At 50.3% G+C, this 13,839-nt stretch overlaps 1 protein-coding gene across 2 annotated transcripts in view; it reads left to right on the top strand.

The window, feature by feature from the left end:
* The window catches only part of PKNOX2 (PBX/knotted 1 homeobox 2), a 257,472-nt gene that overhangs the window by 204,147 nt on the left and 39,486 nt on the right, over positions 1-13,839 (top strand). For both annotated transcript variants that reach the window (XM_081239903.1, XM_081239902.1), the window contains one exon: positions 9,739-9,910. In XM_081239903.1, the coding sequence (XP_081096029.1) occupies positions 9,739-9,910 (172 nt within the window). The remainder of the gene's footprint in view (positions 1-9,738; positions 9,911-13,839) is intronic.

Below are 13,839 nucleotides of genomic sequence, written 5' to 3'. Positions count from 1 at the left end.
TTGAAATCACTATGCTAAGTAAAATACATCATAGAGGAAGACAAATTCTGTAGGATCTCACTTATACGTGGAATCTAAAAAAAACCTTAGAGCAAAAGAGATTGGATTTGTGGTTATCAGAGGTGAAGGGTAGAAGGAGGGGGTAACGGAGGAGGGCAGTCAAAAGGTACAAACTTCCAGTTATACAAGAAATACGTACTAGGGATGTAATGTACAACATGATGACTGTAGCTAACACTGCTCTATCATATATAGGTAAGTTAAGACAGTAAATACTAAGAGTTCTCATCACAAGGAGAAAAATTTTCTTTTCCTTTTTCTCTTTTATCTGAGAAGATGGATGTTAGCTGAACCTATCGTGGCAATCATTTCATAGTATATATAAATCAAACCATCATGCTACAAGCCTTAAACTTATACAGTGATGCATGTCAATTATTTCTTAGTAAAACTGGGTTGAAAATGAAGGGGCTGGAGGTGAGATCCTACCAGGTCTCAAGTTTTAGGTTCTTTGTATTCTCGCCCTTGTAGACCAGCCTTAACAACCAGTTTGTTGAGATTTCACATTTATTACTTTTTTTTTAATGTGCCAGGAGGGAAGGGTGTGAGTGTGTGTGTGTGTGTGTGTGTGTGTGTGTGTGTGAAGGATTGGGGACAAAGCAGACTGTGGCCTCCCCTGAGCCCCACACTCACCAGGGATGGACCTGTCCGCCCACCTGGGGGAGGAGAGCTGGTGGGAGCCCAGGAACCCAGCAGATGCAATTCCAATTTAGCAACAAGAAGAAGTCCTCTCCAAGGCAACCCAGGCGAACACACCGCCCACTGGGCAGGACTAAAAATACACCCGCATGGTTTCAACGTCACACCTGAAGTAAAAATACATCCAACCAGGAGCGGCTGGCTTGGTCTCCCCCGCCCCCCTCTGCTGTCTCCATCTGGTGCCTTTGAGGGAGGAGAGGAGGCCCGGCCGAGCGCTTCCTTCACACTCACTCCTCTGCCCCTGAGACCCTGCCAGCCCTCACCCCACACACCCGTCAGAGCCCAGAGGAGACGGGGCCCTTTGTAGTTAACTGTGGCTAGAAGCTGCCAGATGGCTGTAGCTGACCTGGGTACCACAGGGGAGTGGATTCCAGGCCCAAAAGAACGTTAGGCTTGTGTCTCAGAATCTCCACTTGCTGTCAGTGCTCGCTTCGTTCATTCATTTGTCCCCATTCATTGATCCTCCAAATATTTATTCATCTTCTGCTCTGTGCCAGGCACTGTGCTGGGAATTCAGAGGTAAGACGAGTTCGTGGACCAGAGAAGCTCCCCATGTAGTGAGGAAGACAGATCTGTGCACAAACAACTGTAGCCAATAGAATTTAATAATTGTCCTATGGGAAATAAAAATAAATTCTTACTGGCAGTGTTTTTTGGTTTCAAAAATGGGGTTCCGAGTTCCAGTAAGTTGTACTTTGCTTCTCCTCCTCCTTCTCTTTCTGTGCCTCTATTTGAATTGGCATGTGGGCTTGTTTCCCTGCCAAATGAGTCGGTAGAGATGGGATTATACGTTTATTGGAGCGGATAGTGTCGATGTTGCTCTGAATAAAAAAAGGTGCCCCCATGCCATTCCAGGGAAATGGAACAAGCGTTAATTGACAGCTTACTAAGTGCCAGACACTCTACATGTTCCTTCATATAATTCTTAACAATAACCTCTGTGGTAGGTGGCATTATCCCTATTTTATAAAAGGGGAAACTGAGGCTCAGAGAAATTCAGTAACTTGCCCCAGAGTCACACGATTAAATTATCTGTCTCCAAAGTCTATCCTTGGGGGGTGGTGAAGGTGCAAGGAGCCCGGGGCCACCTGCTGTCTGTTCAACCACTATGTTCTCCACTGAGTCTATCCAGGAGAAGCACTGACAAGAAAGCTGAGACCATACTGTGAAGCACCGTGGGTGTGCTCTGATGATGCTGACTCTATTTTATCAGCATCCAGGAGAGATTTCACTGGAGTTCTCAGAATGACTCCTTGCAATGGGCCTTCTGGCCATGAAAAGATGCCCAGGAAAGGGGCAGGAGTGGTCCTGAAAGGTGCCTCCAGGGTATTGTCTCTGATTCCGTGATCTCAGTGACCTGACCTGGGGCACTAGAAATAAAGGGTAGGGTTTCCAGGGTGGTGGGCCTTTGACAACTTGAGACCTCCGCTGTGTGTGTCCGTGGAGACCAGGTTGGGTCGCTGCTTGCCCCCCTTCACCCCCACCTCACTGGCCAGTGGCTAATGTCCTCTGCAGAGGTCTGACCCTGACCAGGCTCTGGTCCCACTACCTCATCACCAAAAACCTCCATCCAGAAATTTTCCTTTCCTACTATACATTCCCTCCTCTGGACCGTCCACTCTCATCCCAGCTAGGAAGGGCCAAAGGCTCTGACACCCCACCCCGTCCCCATCGGAGGAAGCAGCCAAGCCTCAGGTGGTGGTGAGTGATGACACTGGGCTGTGAAGGGAGGTACAGGACAGGCCTGGGGGCTCCAAGGTCAGTCACAGGGAGAGGCGGTGGACAGCCAGGCAGGCTGCCACACACTTGGCTGGACCCATAATTGAGGTCTGCAGTTCTGGCCAAGGTCACAAAGGGAAGGATGGCTGAGAGGCTCAGAAGTGACAGAGTGGCATGACTGTGAATCACAAGGTTTATCACCCAGAAAGGGAGCTCAACACTAATGTCCCCCACTGCGTGTGACTGTCATCGCCACCCCCCAACCCCAGTCTGTGGGGCTCTGTTTCTCTCTGCATATCTGTTCCCTGTTTCTTGTGTTCTTTGCATTATAGCCTCTCTGAAGCGCTATTTTTTTTTTTTTTTTTTTTTTTTTTTTTTTATTTTTTGCGGTACGCGGGCCTCTCACCGCTGCGGCCTCTCCCGTTGCGGAGCGCAGGCTCAGCGGCCATGGCTCACGGGCCCAGCCGCTCCGCGGCATGTGGGATCCTCCCGGACCGGGGCACGAACCCGTGTCCCCTGCATTGGCAGGTGGACTCTCAACCACTGCGCCACCAGGGAAACCCCTGAAGCGCTATTTTTTAAAAAGTTTTTTTTTAATTGAAGTATAGTTGATTTACAATGTTGTGTTAGTTTCAGGTGTACAGCAAAGTGATTAAGTTTTATATATATATATATATGTTTATATATATATATAAGTTTTATATATTCTTTTTCAGATTATTTTCCTTATAGGTTATTACAAAATATGAGTATAGTTCCCTATGCTGTACTGTAGGTCCTTGTCTGTTATCTGTTGAAGCTCTATATTTTGGCATCCTTTCTTTTTCCTATCTCTGCTTCTCTGTTTATGGCCCTATGAGCAGAAAGAAATGTTTTTCTTAACCCAGGTTGTCCAAGGAGGAACGAAGGGAAACAGAACAAAGTCCACTTGTCTTCTTTTGAGTCCTTTCAGCAAAAGGAAATGAGCTTCAGCCTTATAGGGGAACTTGCAGTTAGATACGAGTGTAAAAATTACCAAGGAAGTTATGGTCTCCATCCCAAGAGGTCTTCGAAAATGTTAGGGAAACCTATTGGGCCATCTGTAGTAAGAACATCTGTCTTGAAAGAGGGAGGAGTAAAATGGAAGGCGCTGAAGCTCGCCTGCCTGAGGATGCTCTCAGAAGCCTCACCAGAAATATGTGTGGGGGTGGGGGGATGAGGGGGGCCCAGATCGCTTTGCCCTCAAGAAAATCTGGGGCTTCAGCGAGGGGTCTCAGCCTCGCTGCTGCTGGAGAGAGGGTGACATTCAACTCTGCAAAGGGCTTCAGCCAAAATCCTGCCCTGTTTAGGCCCAGGCTCTTTGGGGTGCTCCCAGAGGCAGCCCTACGCACCCTGGCCCCAGACTGGGCATTTTAGGCCTGCGAATTTGGGTGATGCAGAAAACAACGAAGGCAGAAATGTCAGAAGTAATTAAACCAAATGATAGCTTAAACCCCTGTAGAAATCAACACATCCGGTTTAATCACCTTCTTAAGCTAGCACAAGACTGCAATTCTGTGGAGAGGGGTTCTTTATTTCTCGGGATCGTTAACAAGAACTGCATATCTTGAGCTTGCTTTTGGTTCAGATGCTCCTGGGGAGAGGTGATGAGGGTGGGGCTGGGGGTGGGGACTCCGAAAAGAAAACAAGATATAATAAAATCTTATTTGAGGTCCTCTCTCGTCCCCCGCTCCTGGCACTGTCCGCACTCGGGGCAGCCCGCCCTCCCAGCAGCCAGGCAGAGGCACAGTGCTGAATGTGATAAATGAGGCCATTAGAGAAATTCATTTCTCTTTATTAGTCTGTGTCAGATCCTTTCTATTAGTGGCTGGAAGTGACCTCTCTTCTGCAGTAAAATGTCATGCCAGTTCACTCCTTTTATTTGTTCTGCACCAACGAGGCTCAAACTCTCCCTGAATTAGTGCAGTGAGATTTATTTTCTCCAAATTTTGAACGGCTTAAGAGAGATTGGGGGGGAAAGTGGCAGGGGGGTCGGTGGTGGGATGAACTGGGAGATTGGGATTGACATATATACCCTAAGATGTATAAAATAGATAACTAATAACCTGCTGTATAAAAAAATAAATTAAATAAAATTCAAAAAAATAAAAATTAGAAAAAGAGAGAGATTGGGCTGGAGGGGGCGGCCAGGTGGGAGGCGACACAGGGAAAAGCATGGAGAAAGGTCGGGGAGGGAGAAGGCGAGCTCTTCTGGAGGTCAGACCTCCTCGGCTCTCTGGAAATAAAGGCTAATGGCCGTCTTTCACATCTCGTTCGTTCATCATCGTCCAGGCACTGGGGACCTAGTTTCCGCGTTTCTGCTTCCAGCCTCTGAAGGGTACTGATACACGGTGGGAGAGATCTGGACAGTGGGAAGAGGAACTCCTTAAAACCCATTTTCTAGTTGGACAGACTGAAGCTCAGGGAAGGTCAAGAATGATAGGAACAGTATCCCACGCATGACCTAAACCCCCCTTCCGATCCCCTGCCTGGCTCAGACAAGGGCATTCATGTCCCGGGAGGGTTAAGTGCCCAGCCCTCCTGGTCCCTGCCCTAGTCACCCCACCCCACCCAGGCCCGCAGTGGAGGCTGCTGGAAAGCACTCCTTGAAGGTGGCTTCCAGACTCTTCCCCAGTCTTTTGGGGTGATGTTGGAGGATAGCTTAAAATATAGGTCAACGCTTAGGCAGGTGTAGGATGGGCAACTGGGGAAGGGGCTGGGAACTGGGCCAGGAACAGCCTTAAAGATGGCCATAGCATCACTGTAGCCACAGAACCCAGCTGAGTCACTGGGAAACTGAGCCTGTTTCTCAGGGGTGGTACAGAGCATCTCAGCAGTCCCCGCACTTGAGGTAGCAGGTCGCGGTCAGGGTGATCGAGAGATGCAGGTGGATAGAGCATGGGAGCCACAGGCAGCCCTACCAACCCTGGCTGTGGTTCATATGAAAAGCTGTGAGTGAGCGCAGATGTCATCCGAACTCCTGGGCTCAGGGATCCAGGGATCAGGGTGGGTGGAACCAGAGGCAGGAGGCTGGGGAGGGTGGGGTATGAAGGGAGGATCTGGGAACTGATACTGCAGCTCAGGCAGGGAGGGGCTGGGGAGAGGGGCCATGGCAGCAACCAGGAGGCCTGTTCTCCACGGGTCCTTGCTTAACTTGGGGGAGAGGATGGAAAGCACATTTTCTTCTACTGAGAGATGGCAGGAGCCATAGAAAACACCCCAGATATGCCCTCGTCTCACACACTCACACACACACACACACACACACACACACACACACACACACACGGGAGATCTGACACCTGCAGGGGAGAGGTTTATAAAATGGACCAATGCTAGAGCTCTGCCTGGAAGGTGCATGCTGTCCCCCAGTGGAGGGGTCAGTGCCTCCACCCCAGTCCCCAAAATCCCAGCTCTGTGTGAGACCTCGGATCTGACTGCTGCTCACCTCTTCGACTTCATCTCCCTCCATTCGCCTACCTTGCTCCAGCCACAAGCACCTGGATTTTGTTCCAGAAACATGCCAAGCTCATTTCTCTCTGAAGTGCTTTGCGTTTTCCCCTGCTTGGCATGCCCCTCCCTCAGACCTTTGCCTGACTGCCTCCTCGTCCTTCCAGGCTTAACTCAAATGTCACCTCCTCAGAGAGGCCCTCCCTGATCACTCTCCTCCCTGCAGAGGCCAGGACAGTGGCAGATGAGCTCACCCTCTCCCCCCAGCCCAACTCTGGGGCTGGTAGCTGGGAGACGCAGTCACCGGCAGCTCCCTCCTCCCCGCCCCACATGCCACGCACGCTGTGTACACAAAACACGTGATGCTCGCACACGCATTGCATACAGATAACACATAGCCCTGCACACACACTGCATACAATAGAGGGCATAGGTACCCTGTATTCACAGCACACAAACTCTGCACCCCAGCTCCATACACACAACCCATATGTGCATAGTACAGCAGAGACGTAACACCGTGTGTGCACACACAATAAAAACACCTAGGACAACCCACTTACACAACGCTCACACTTGCTCTCGTTGACAGCCTACATTCAACCCAGGTGCACACACGTGCACCGGCACACCCACACACCATCAGCAGCTGCCCAACCTGCCTCCAGCCGGTGAGGAAGGAACGTGCAGTGACCGTGGCCGCCGTGGGGATGGGGCAGGGGCTGCGCCCCCCACCACCTGGCACGATGCTGCGGATTATTAGTTCCTGGTAATTTAGTGCCCTTGTACAGAGTCGATTTGTGCCTTTCACTCCTAATTGATCTAGTGGCTGTTTAAATGGCAGCAGGCATCTGTCGAGAGTAGGAAGGTTCATAAGGCGCAATAATTCATAACACCGTCTGGAATTTGCCTTTCACGTCCCTCAGCTAAACCACTGCAGGTCTCTGCTTAAATCACAGCCATGAAGGCTTCCTTTGGTATTCCACTCAGGGCCAGGAGAATCTTGCATTAAACTGGGATCAGGTTAGATTAGACTATAATATGCTGCGGTATTAGTGGCTGCAAATGAAGACTTATACTGGAGTTTAACCCCTTCACCTGGTTTCTCTTTGTCTTCAGCAGATGGCTGAGCGAACCCATTGTTTTCCCACCAGCTTCCTGAGGGGGCTGAATAGCTCTTCTAGCAATTTGGGGCTGCAGATGGGCTACCCTCAGATATTGACCCTTTTTTCCTCCAGACTGTGACCCAGCCTGCAGCCTTGGAGACCATCTATTTACGCATCAGCTCCCAAAACAAGGGTCAGGGAGATAGTGTCTAGAGACAGCTTTGCCAAGCCACGCAGCTCATCGGTGGCGGGAATTCATCTCCCCTCAGCCCTCGCTGCCCCCGAGCTTGAGTAGAATGACCAGTAGGTATAGGTTTGAGTGTGGGTGGGTCTCAGCACCTTCTGCCTTTCTGCCCAGAATTATTAGAACCCCAGGATGGGACAGGCTCACAGGGGTCCCCCATCAGCCTACAAACACTATGTAGGCTGAATGTTCAGTCCTTCTCGGCATGTTTAATCATAGCGTGCTGGAGGGAAGAAGCATGATCTGTTTTCACTTTCAGGACTTACTATGCTTTCCAATATGGTAGCCACTAGCCACATGTTGCTATCTAAATTAAAATTAGTTACAATTAGACAAAATTAAAAATTCAGTGTCCTAGACACAAGAGCCATATTTAATTAATTTTTTTAATAGCTCTTTATTGCAGTGTAATTGCTTCACAATACTGTGTTGGTTTGTGTTGTACAACAAAGTGAATCAGCCATATGCATGCGTATATCCCCATATCCCCTCCCTGTTGCGTCTCCCTCCCACCCTCCCTATCCCACCCCTCTAGGTGGTCACAAAGCACCGAGCTGATCTCCCTGTGCTATGCGGCTGCTTCCCACTAACTATCTATTTTACACTTGGTAGCGTATATATGTCCATGCCACTCTCACTTCGCCCCAGCTTTGCCCTCCCCCACCATGTCCTCAAGTCCATTCTCTATGTCTGCATCTTTATTCCTGCCCTGCCACTAGGTTCATCAGTACCAATTTTTTTTTTTTTTTAGATTCCATATGTTTGCGTTAGCATACGGTATTTGTTGTTCTCTTTCTGACTTACTTCACTCTGTATGACAGACTCTAGGTCCATCCACCATGGAGGTTCCTTAAAAAACTAAAAATAGAATTACCATATGACCCAGCAATCCCACTACTGGGCATATACCCTGAGAAAACCATAATTCAAAACAGCCATATTTTAAATGTCCATTGACCTCATGAAGTTAGTGGCTACCATATTGGACAGCAGAGATTATAGAATGTCTTCATCACCTCAAGAAGTTCTGTTGGGCAGTGCTGGCTACAACATCCCCATAGGCAGAAGCCTGGGGACCAGACCCAACATACATACTTTCTCCTCTCCCAGCTCGCAGAGCTTACTCAAAAAGAAAGGAGCTCGATGTTGTGGTTCCAGGGCACTGAGGTGAGCAACCAGAGAGGGATGTGCCGTTGCTTTTTGGGAACCATGGTGAGAGGGAATGGGGCTCCAGAGTCCAGTGTCAATACCCATGTAAACACATGTGCACGTGCTGGGTGTGAAGACATAGCTGTTCACTCATGCTGGAGAGAAATGAGAACGAGATGCACTCATATATGCAAATGGGGTCACACACCTAACATATATCTATTTAACAAAGATCTATTAGGATCCACATGCTGCTGCTAGACTCTGGGAAGACAGTGAGGAATAAGGTGGGCTTGCTTCTTGCCTTCATGTAGCTGAGAGTCTAGTGAGGAAGGCAGGTGGTAAAGCAAACAACCCAGGGAGTCGTTGGCATAGGTTGAGGGGAGGGGCAGTCAGGGAACATTCCCAGAGTGGGTGATGTCAAAGCCAAGACCCATAGAGTAGCCAGGTAGGCACTTCAGCTTACATCCATCCATCATAGAACCGTCACACACTTGTGCACACTCACACTCACATATTCATCATTCACTGGTTCATTGTCAGTCACCGGATATTTATTAAGTGCCTGCTGTCAGCATCAGGGCAAGGTCCTAAGGATACAATGATCATTGAGACAAAGATAGTCTTGGAGGAAAACACTGGACAAATAATGATGCAAATAATTATTTAATTACAGTTGTGCTAAGTGTGTGATGATAGAAACGTGTAGGGAGGTGTTACATGTGTGACTGGGGTGTCTGACCTAAACTGAGTCGGCCAACAGATGCAGGACAGGTGGAGACTTCTGCCCACCACGTGTGACGAGTACTCAGGTCCACACCACTCCACGTACACTTGCAAACACATAGGTGCTGCCCTCGGCTGGCTCCACTCAGCCAAGGGCGGGTGTGTGACCAACCACGAATGTTCACATCCAGGACTTTTCTGGACACTTCCCATATTTCCTTCCCAGATTGACATTGAGCCAGAAATGGACACCTACTTCTGTGAAGGGTTATACCCAGCATCCCTCATCAAATATCTGTGCAGTTTCTCTGGACAAAGAGAAAAGTTAGGCCCCTGGTGGGGAGGAACAGAAGCATCTGAGGCCCCAGGAATCAGGAGACTGAATTCTCTGTGCCAGGGTGTGAAATGCTGCCGTCTAGGCTGACCATGGGGACTGGGGCCTTTCTCAGGGAGCGGGACCCTGGGAGAAGAAGTGACGGCAATGTGGGAAGGGACCCTGGTGGCTTCTGAGCCCCGACGGCAGCAAGTCTCTGAGTGCGCATGTGTGAGCTCTTGATGTCCCCGCAGGCACCCTCTTTTCCCGCTCCTGACGCTGCTGTTTGAGAAATGTGAACAGGCCACGCAGGGCTCGGAGTGCATCACCTCCGCCAGCTTTGACGTGGACATCGAGAACTTTGTCCACCAGCAAGAGCAGGAGCACAAACCCTTCTTCAGCGACGACCCAGAACTGGACAACCTGGTAAAGACCCTGCAACCCTGCCCTGGCTAGGCTCTCCCTACCTTCTCATCCCCTCCAGATGCCCTAGAAGCAACCCTTTCATTCATGCATTCAACAAAGAAATTTGCATGCCCCCTATGGGCAGTCACTAGGTGTACCCTTCCAGCGTCTGAGAACCTTAAACCAAGAGTTGCATGCAAAGGTGTTGCTGCCAAAGCTCTCCCCTCCTCCGCCGCTGCGACACCAGCATCACCTACAACCCCCTTGCAGTGCAGACGGGAGGAAAGGGGGGTCATAGCGCCCAGAATGTCTGGTGTAGCTGTTCCAAGAGGTAGAGTCCTGACCCGCTGGTAAATCTGTCTTGGGCTGCCCAGAGAGGAGCTGATGGCCATGTGCTACAGTGTGCAGGGTGGGGTTGACAGGCACAGTCAAGCAGATCAGTGGATAGGAAGACCAGAAACATAGTCACACTGAGAAGATCAGCAGATGTCCTGCCCATTTAGGGGGACGCAGTAGATCAGCCTCCCAAACCTAGCTTGTCATCCACATCATCACTACAGCTTTCAAAAGCACACGGTCCTGGGGCCCACCACCTGGAAACCGTGATTCAGTAAGTTAAGTGGGACCTGTGAAGGTACATTTTTAAAGGTTTCCCAGACAGCTGCAATCTTCAATAAGGCTTGGTAACCGCTAGATTAGATGATACCTGAAATTCTCATCTAGCCCTGGGAATCCTGTTGAGAAAGAGAGCTGGAGAGAGGCTGCTCTGTTTGTTCATCATGACAGTGGTCATCCTGGGATTCTTAACCCCAATTCTTGATTTTTCTGTGGGTGGATTACCCAGATGATGCACGGTGAATTTGGAAACTCTGAAAAACTCTCTTCCACAAATTGATTGATTATAGCACTGACCTCTTGCAGTCAGAGTTTAGTTAGTACCTACTCCCCAAAGGGAAACAGAATTAGAAAAGCAAATGTGACTCCAAAAAGGAAGGAAGAAAAACACACATACACAGCACACTGGCAGAACAGATTTAAATGACTTGGGTATTATTCTGTGTTGTGAATTATCCACCCCACTGCTCCTCTCAAGAGTTGATTATGCTACTTTATGGAGGCCAGAAGAGCTACCAGGAGAGCCCCCCAGCCTGGCCTGGAAATTTGTGAAGTATTATGATGCGTTTAGAGGACAGAGGATAAGCACCTGACCGGGGTCAGGAGCCTTAGTGCAGGTTTCTGGGAGCCGCAAATCCACCTCTGCTTGTGCCTGGCCCTCCCTCTCCCCTGGCTGGGATTGAGCAGACATCCTTCCTGGGAGCCCAGACCACTGTCTCTCAGGTCCCCTAGGAGAGCTGTCCCCGTGCAGGTTCTCCAGTTGGTCCAGCAGTAAGTGAAGGCTGGCCTGGCCCTGCCCTGCTGTTCGGTTGCTCAGAATCTCAGAACTGCAATTGTGAATCAGGTCTTTAGAAGCTACACCCGCAGCAGCCGTGGAACCAGGAAGTGAGGCAGCCGTTTCTGCAGGAGCTGGAATGGGCACCCCTCTCCCTTGACCCCAAAAGAAACTGAGGCCTAAATTGGTAGGAAATACCTAAAATAGGCTGAGTAATATGAAAGAATGTAAACCTTCAGAGGTAGGAGTCCCGGGGAAACAAACCTCACAGACCTTGCCCACTACCACCTGCCAGGTGAGCTATAGAAGAGCCCCCAAGGACAGCCTCTTATTCTAGCACAGCCTGGAAAATACCAAAAAGTGTGGCCACCTCCCTGTTCTCCCCTGGTCCACACTACCTGGGTCTCTCAGAGTTCTGTTCACTCAAAGATTCAGATTTCTTCATTAATCCAACAAAACTTGGTTAGTGTCTGCTACGTGCCACGCCTGACCTAGGCACGCGGATGTTGTAGGAGCTGCCCCAATGGCCCCAGACCCCCAGTGCTCCCTGGGTCTCTATCTCAGGGGACTGGGCTGGGAGTGGTCCACTGGTGGAGCAGGCCTTGGGCAGCCCACCTCCTCATGTGGACCTGATTTACCCAGAGCAGTTAGCCACAGTCAATGACTGAAGGATGGGTCGATTATTTAAATGGAGACCATTGAAGGAGCCAAGGACCTCAGCCCAGCTACACAGCTTACCCTCTGGGTGACTTTGATGACAACTCCTTTGAAGCTCAGTTTCCTCACCTATAGAGCCAATATGCCTGTCTCCTGTGACAGTCATAAAATATTCACGAGATGGCTTGTGGAACTAAATGCATGGCATCCAGAAGGTTAAGGTCAAATGCATTATCACTAAAGCCAGGCATTCCAGCCACCTCACCTCACCTCCAGGCCATCAGAGAGACTGTGTAGCCGGAAGCCTGAAACTTTACAGGGGGTGGGGGGAGGGTGTCAGGCAGCGCCCTTTGCCACCCCACTTGTAGTCCTGTGTCGGGAGGGGAGAGATGAAGAGGCCTATCACAGGAGCCATCATTAGAACAAGAATCATGCAGCCAGCACAGCCGAGATGCACATAATTAGAAATTAGAAAAAGGTCAGATCACGTCATTATCAGCTCAATCAGCTGCCGAGTGCCACAGCCAGTTAATTTGGCATCTGTATTTTTTACAACCCCACACACGTAGCCCAACGGACTGTAACTCTTTATCCGGACAGATATACTGCGCAGCGGAGCAGGGACATAAAATGAGACCCCAAGCAAATGAGCTGAGATAATTGAGAGATTTATTTTTTATATATATGTGTGTCAGGGCGGCTTTCCTTTGCCCTTGAATGTTGACTTTCACAGATGGGATTGTCGGGAGGACACTAGGATCCCCCGAACTCTGTCCCGCGCTGGGCGCTCGGGGCCTGCCTCCTCCCCAGCTCCCCCAGGCCCACCACGGGCACGCGGGTCCTCCCCCTCCAGCTGGTCCCCTCCTCTCGTCCACGCAAATCTCTGTGTTTACCTGCCCCGCTCCACGGTCTCTCAGACGAGTTCCCTTGGGCACTGCTTACTAAGCTCTGCCAGAGCGGCTCAGAGAACAGAGAAGTTCCCAGAGTATAGGTTTCTGAGGGAACCTCCCTTCCCGGTTAGCCAGCTGCCCAAAAAGAAACTTAGAATCACGGAACGCTGGTAGGGAAACCACAGGTGTGGAAAGCAGCACGCCCATTTTATAGATGGGGACACTGGAGTCTGGAGAAAGGCAGTGACTTGTCAGCATCCAGGTCTGCTGGCTCCTTGCACGCCATCCCCTACCTCTCTGCTTCCCGGGGGTAACAGAGGCCTCATTTATACAGAGTGCCACCAGCATCTCTTCCCCTGGTGCCCACGCACTCTGACCCTCTCCACCTCCCCATTTCAGTGCCATGCGGGTGGCTTTCCACCCCCATGGTGGCTAAGCTGGAATTCTCCCCCGGGGATACCCTCACTCCAATTCCCACACCCACCCAGCGTTCACCAGGCCTCTGGTACCTGGCCCTCGGATCCCCTGCTTGGGCCCAGCAGCCTCTGACTGGCAGTTGGTTCAGTCTGTAAAATTTGCAAGTTCCCCAAACCCCTTTGAAAGGTAAAAGCTTTCTGTTTTATGAAATCTGATTTACGGGCCCCCAGTGCAGGGTCGAGGTTTTATATATTATGCAAGATTTCAAACCGAAGCTGTAAAACGTACGGTTTCAGTTTCATGCATGGAATTTTTTTATGTGTAACTTTTTTAGCACTTATGGGGCACGTTTTAATGAGACCCTGGTGTGGCTTAAGGGACAGATTATAGGTGCCTGACCGCAAAGCCAGCTCCAAAATGGGGCCCCTCAGGCCCCTGGGCCCCCCTCTGAAGAGGCAGGGCCAGAGGCCAGAAGCTTTGAATAAGGAGGCCAGGCAGAGCCCTGGGCCCACCGAGCCCGCGGGCGGCCCCCTTCAGACAGCCATTCCCTTCAGCCTCCCGCCCACACTCTCTTCGCCTCGATGGGAGCAGAAAAA

The sequence above is a fragment of the Mesoplodon bidens genome, assembly GCF_964165515.1.
Source record: "Mesoplodon bidens genome assembly, chromosome: 7".
In the NCBI taxonomy this organism is placed as follows: Eukaryota; Metazoa; Chordata; class Mammalia; order Artiodactyla; family Ziphiidae; genus Mesoplodon; species Mesoplodon bidens.
The sequence above is the reverse complement of the archived record's forward strand: the minus strand, read 5'-3'. Positions and strand labels throughout refer to the sequence as shown.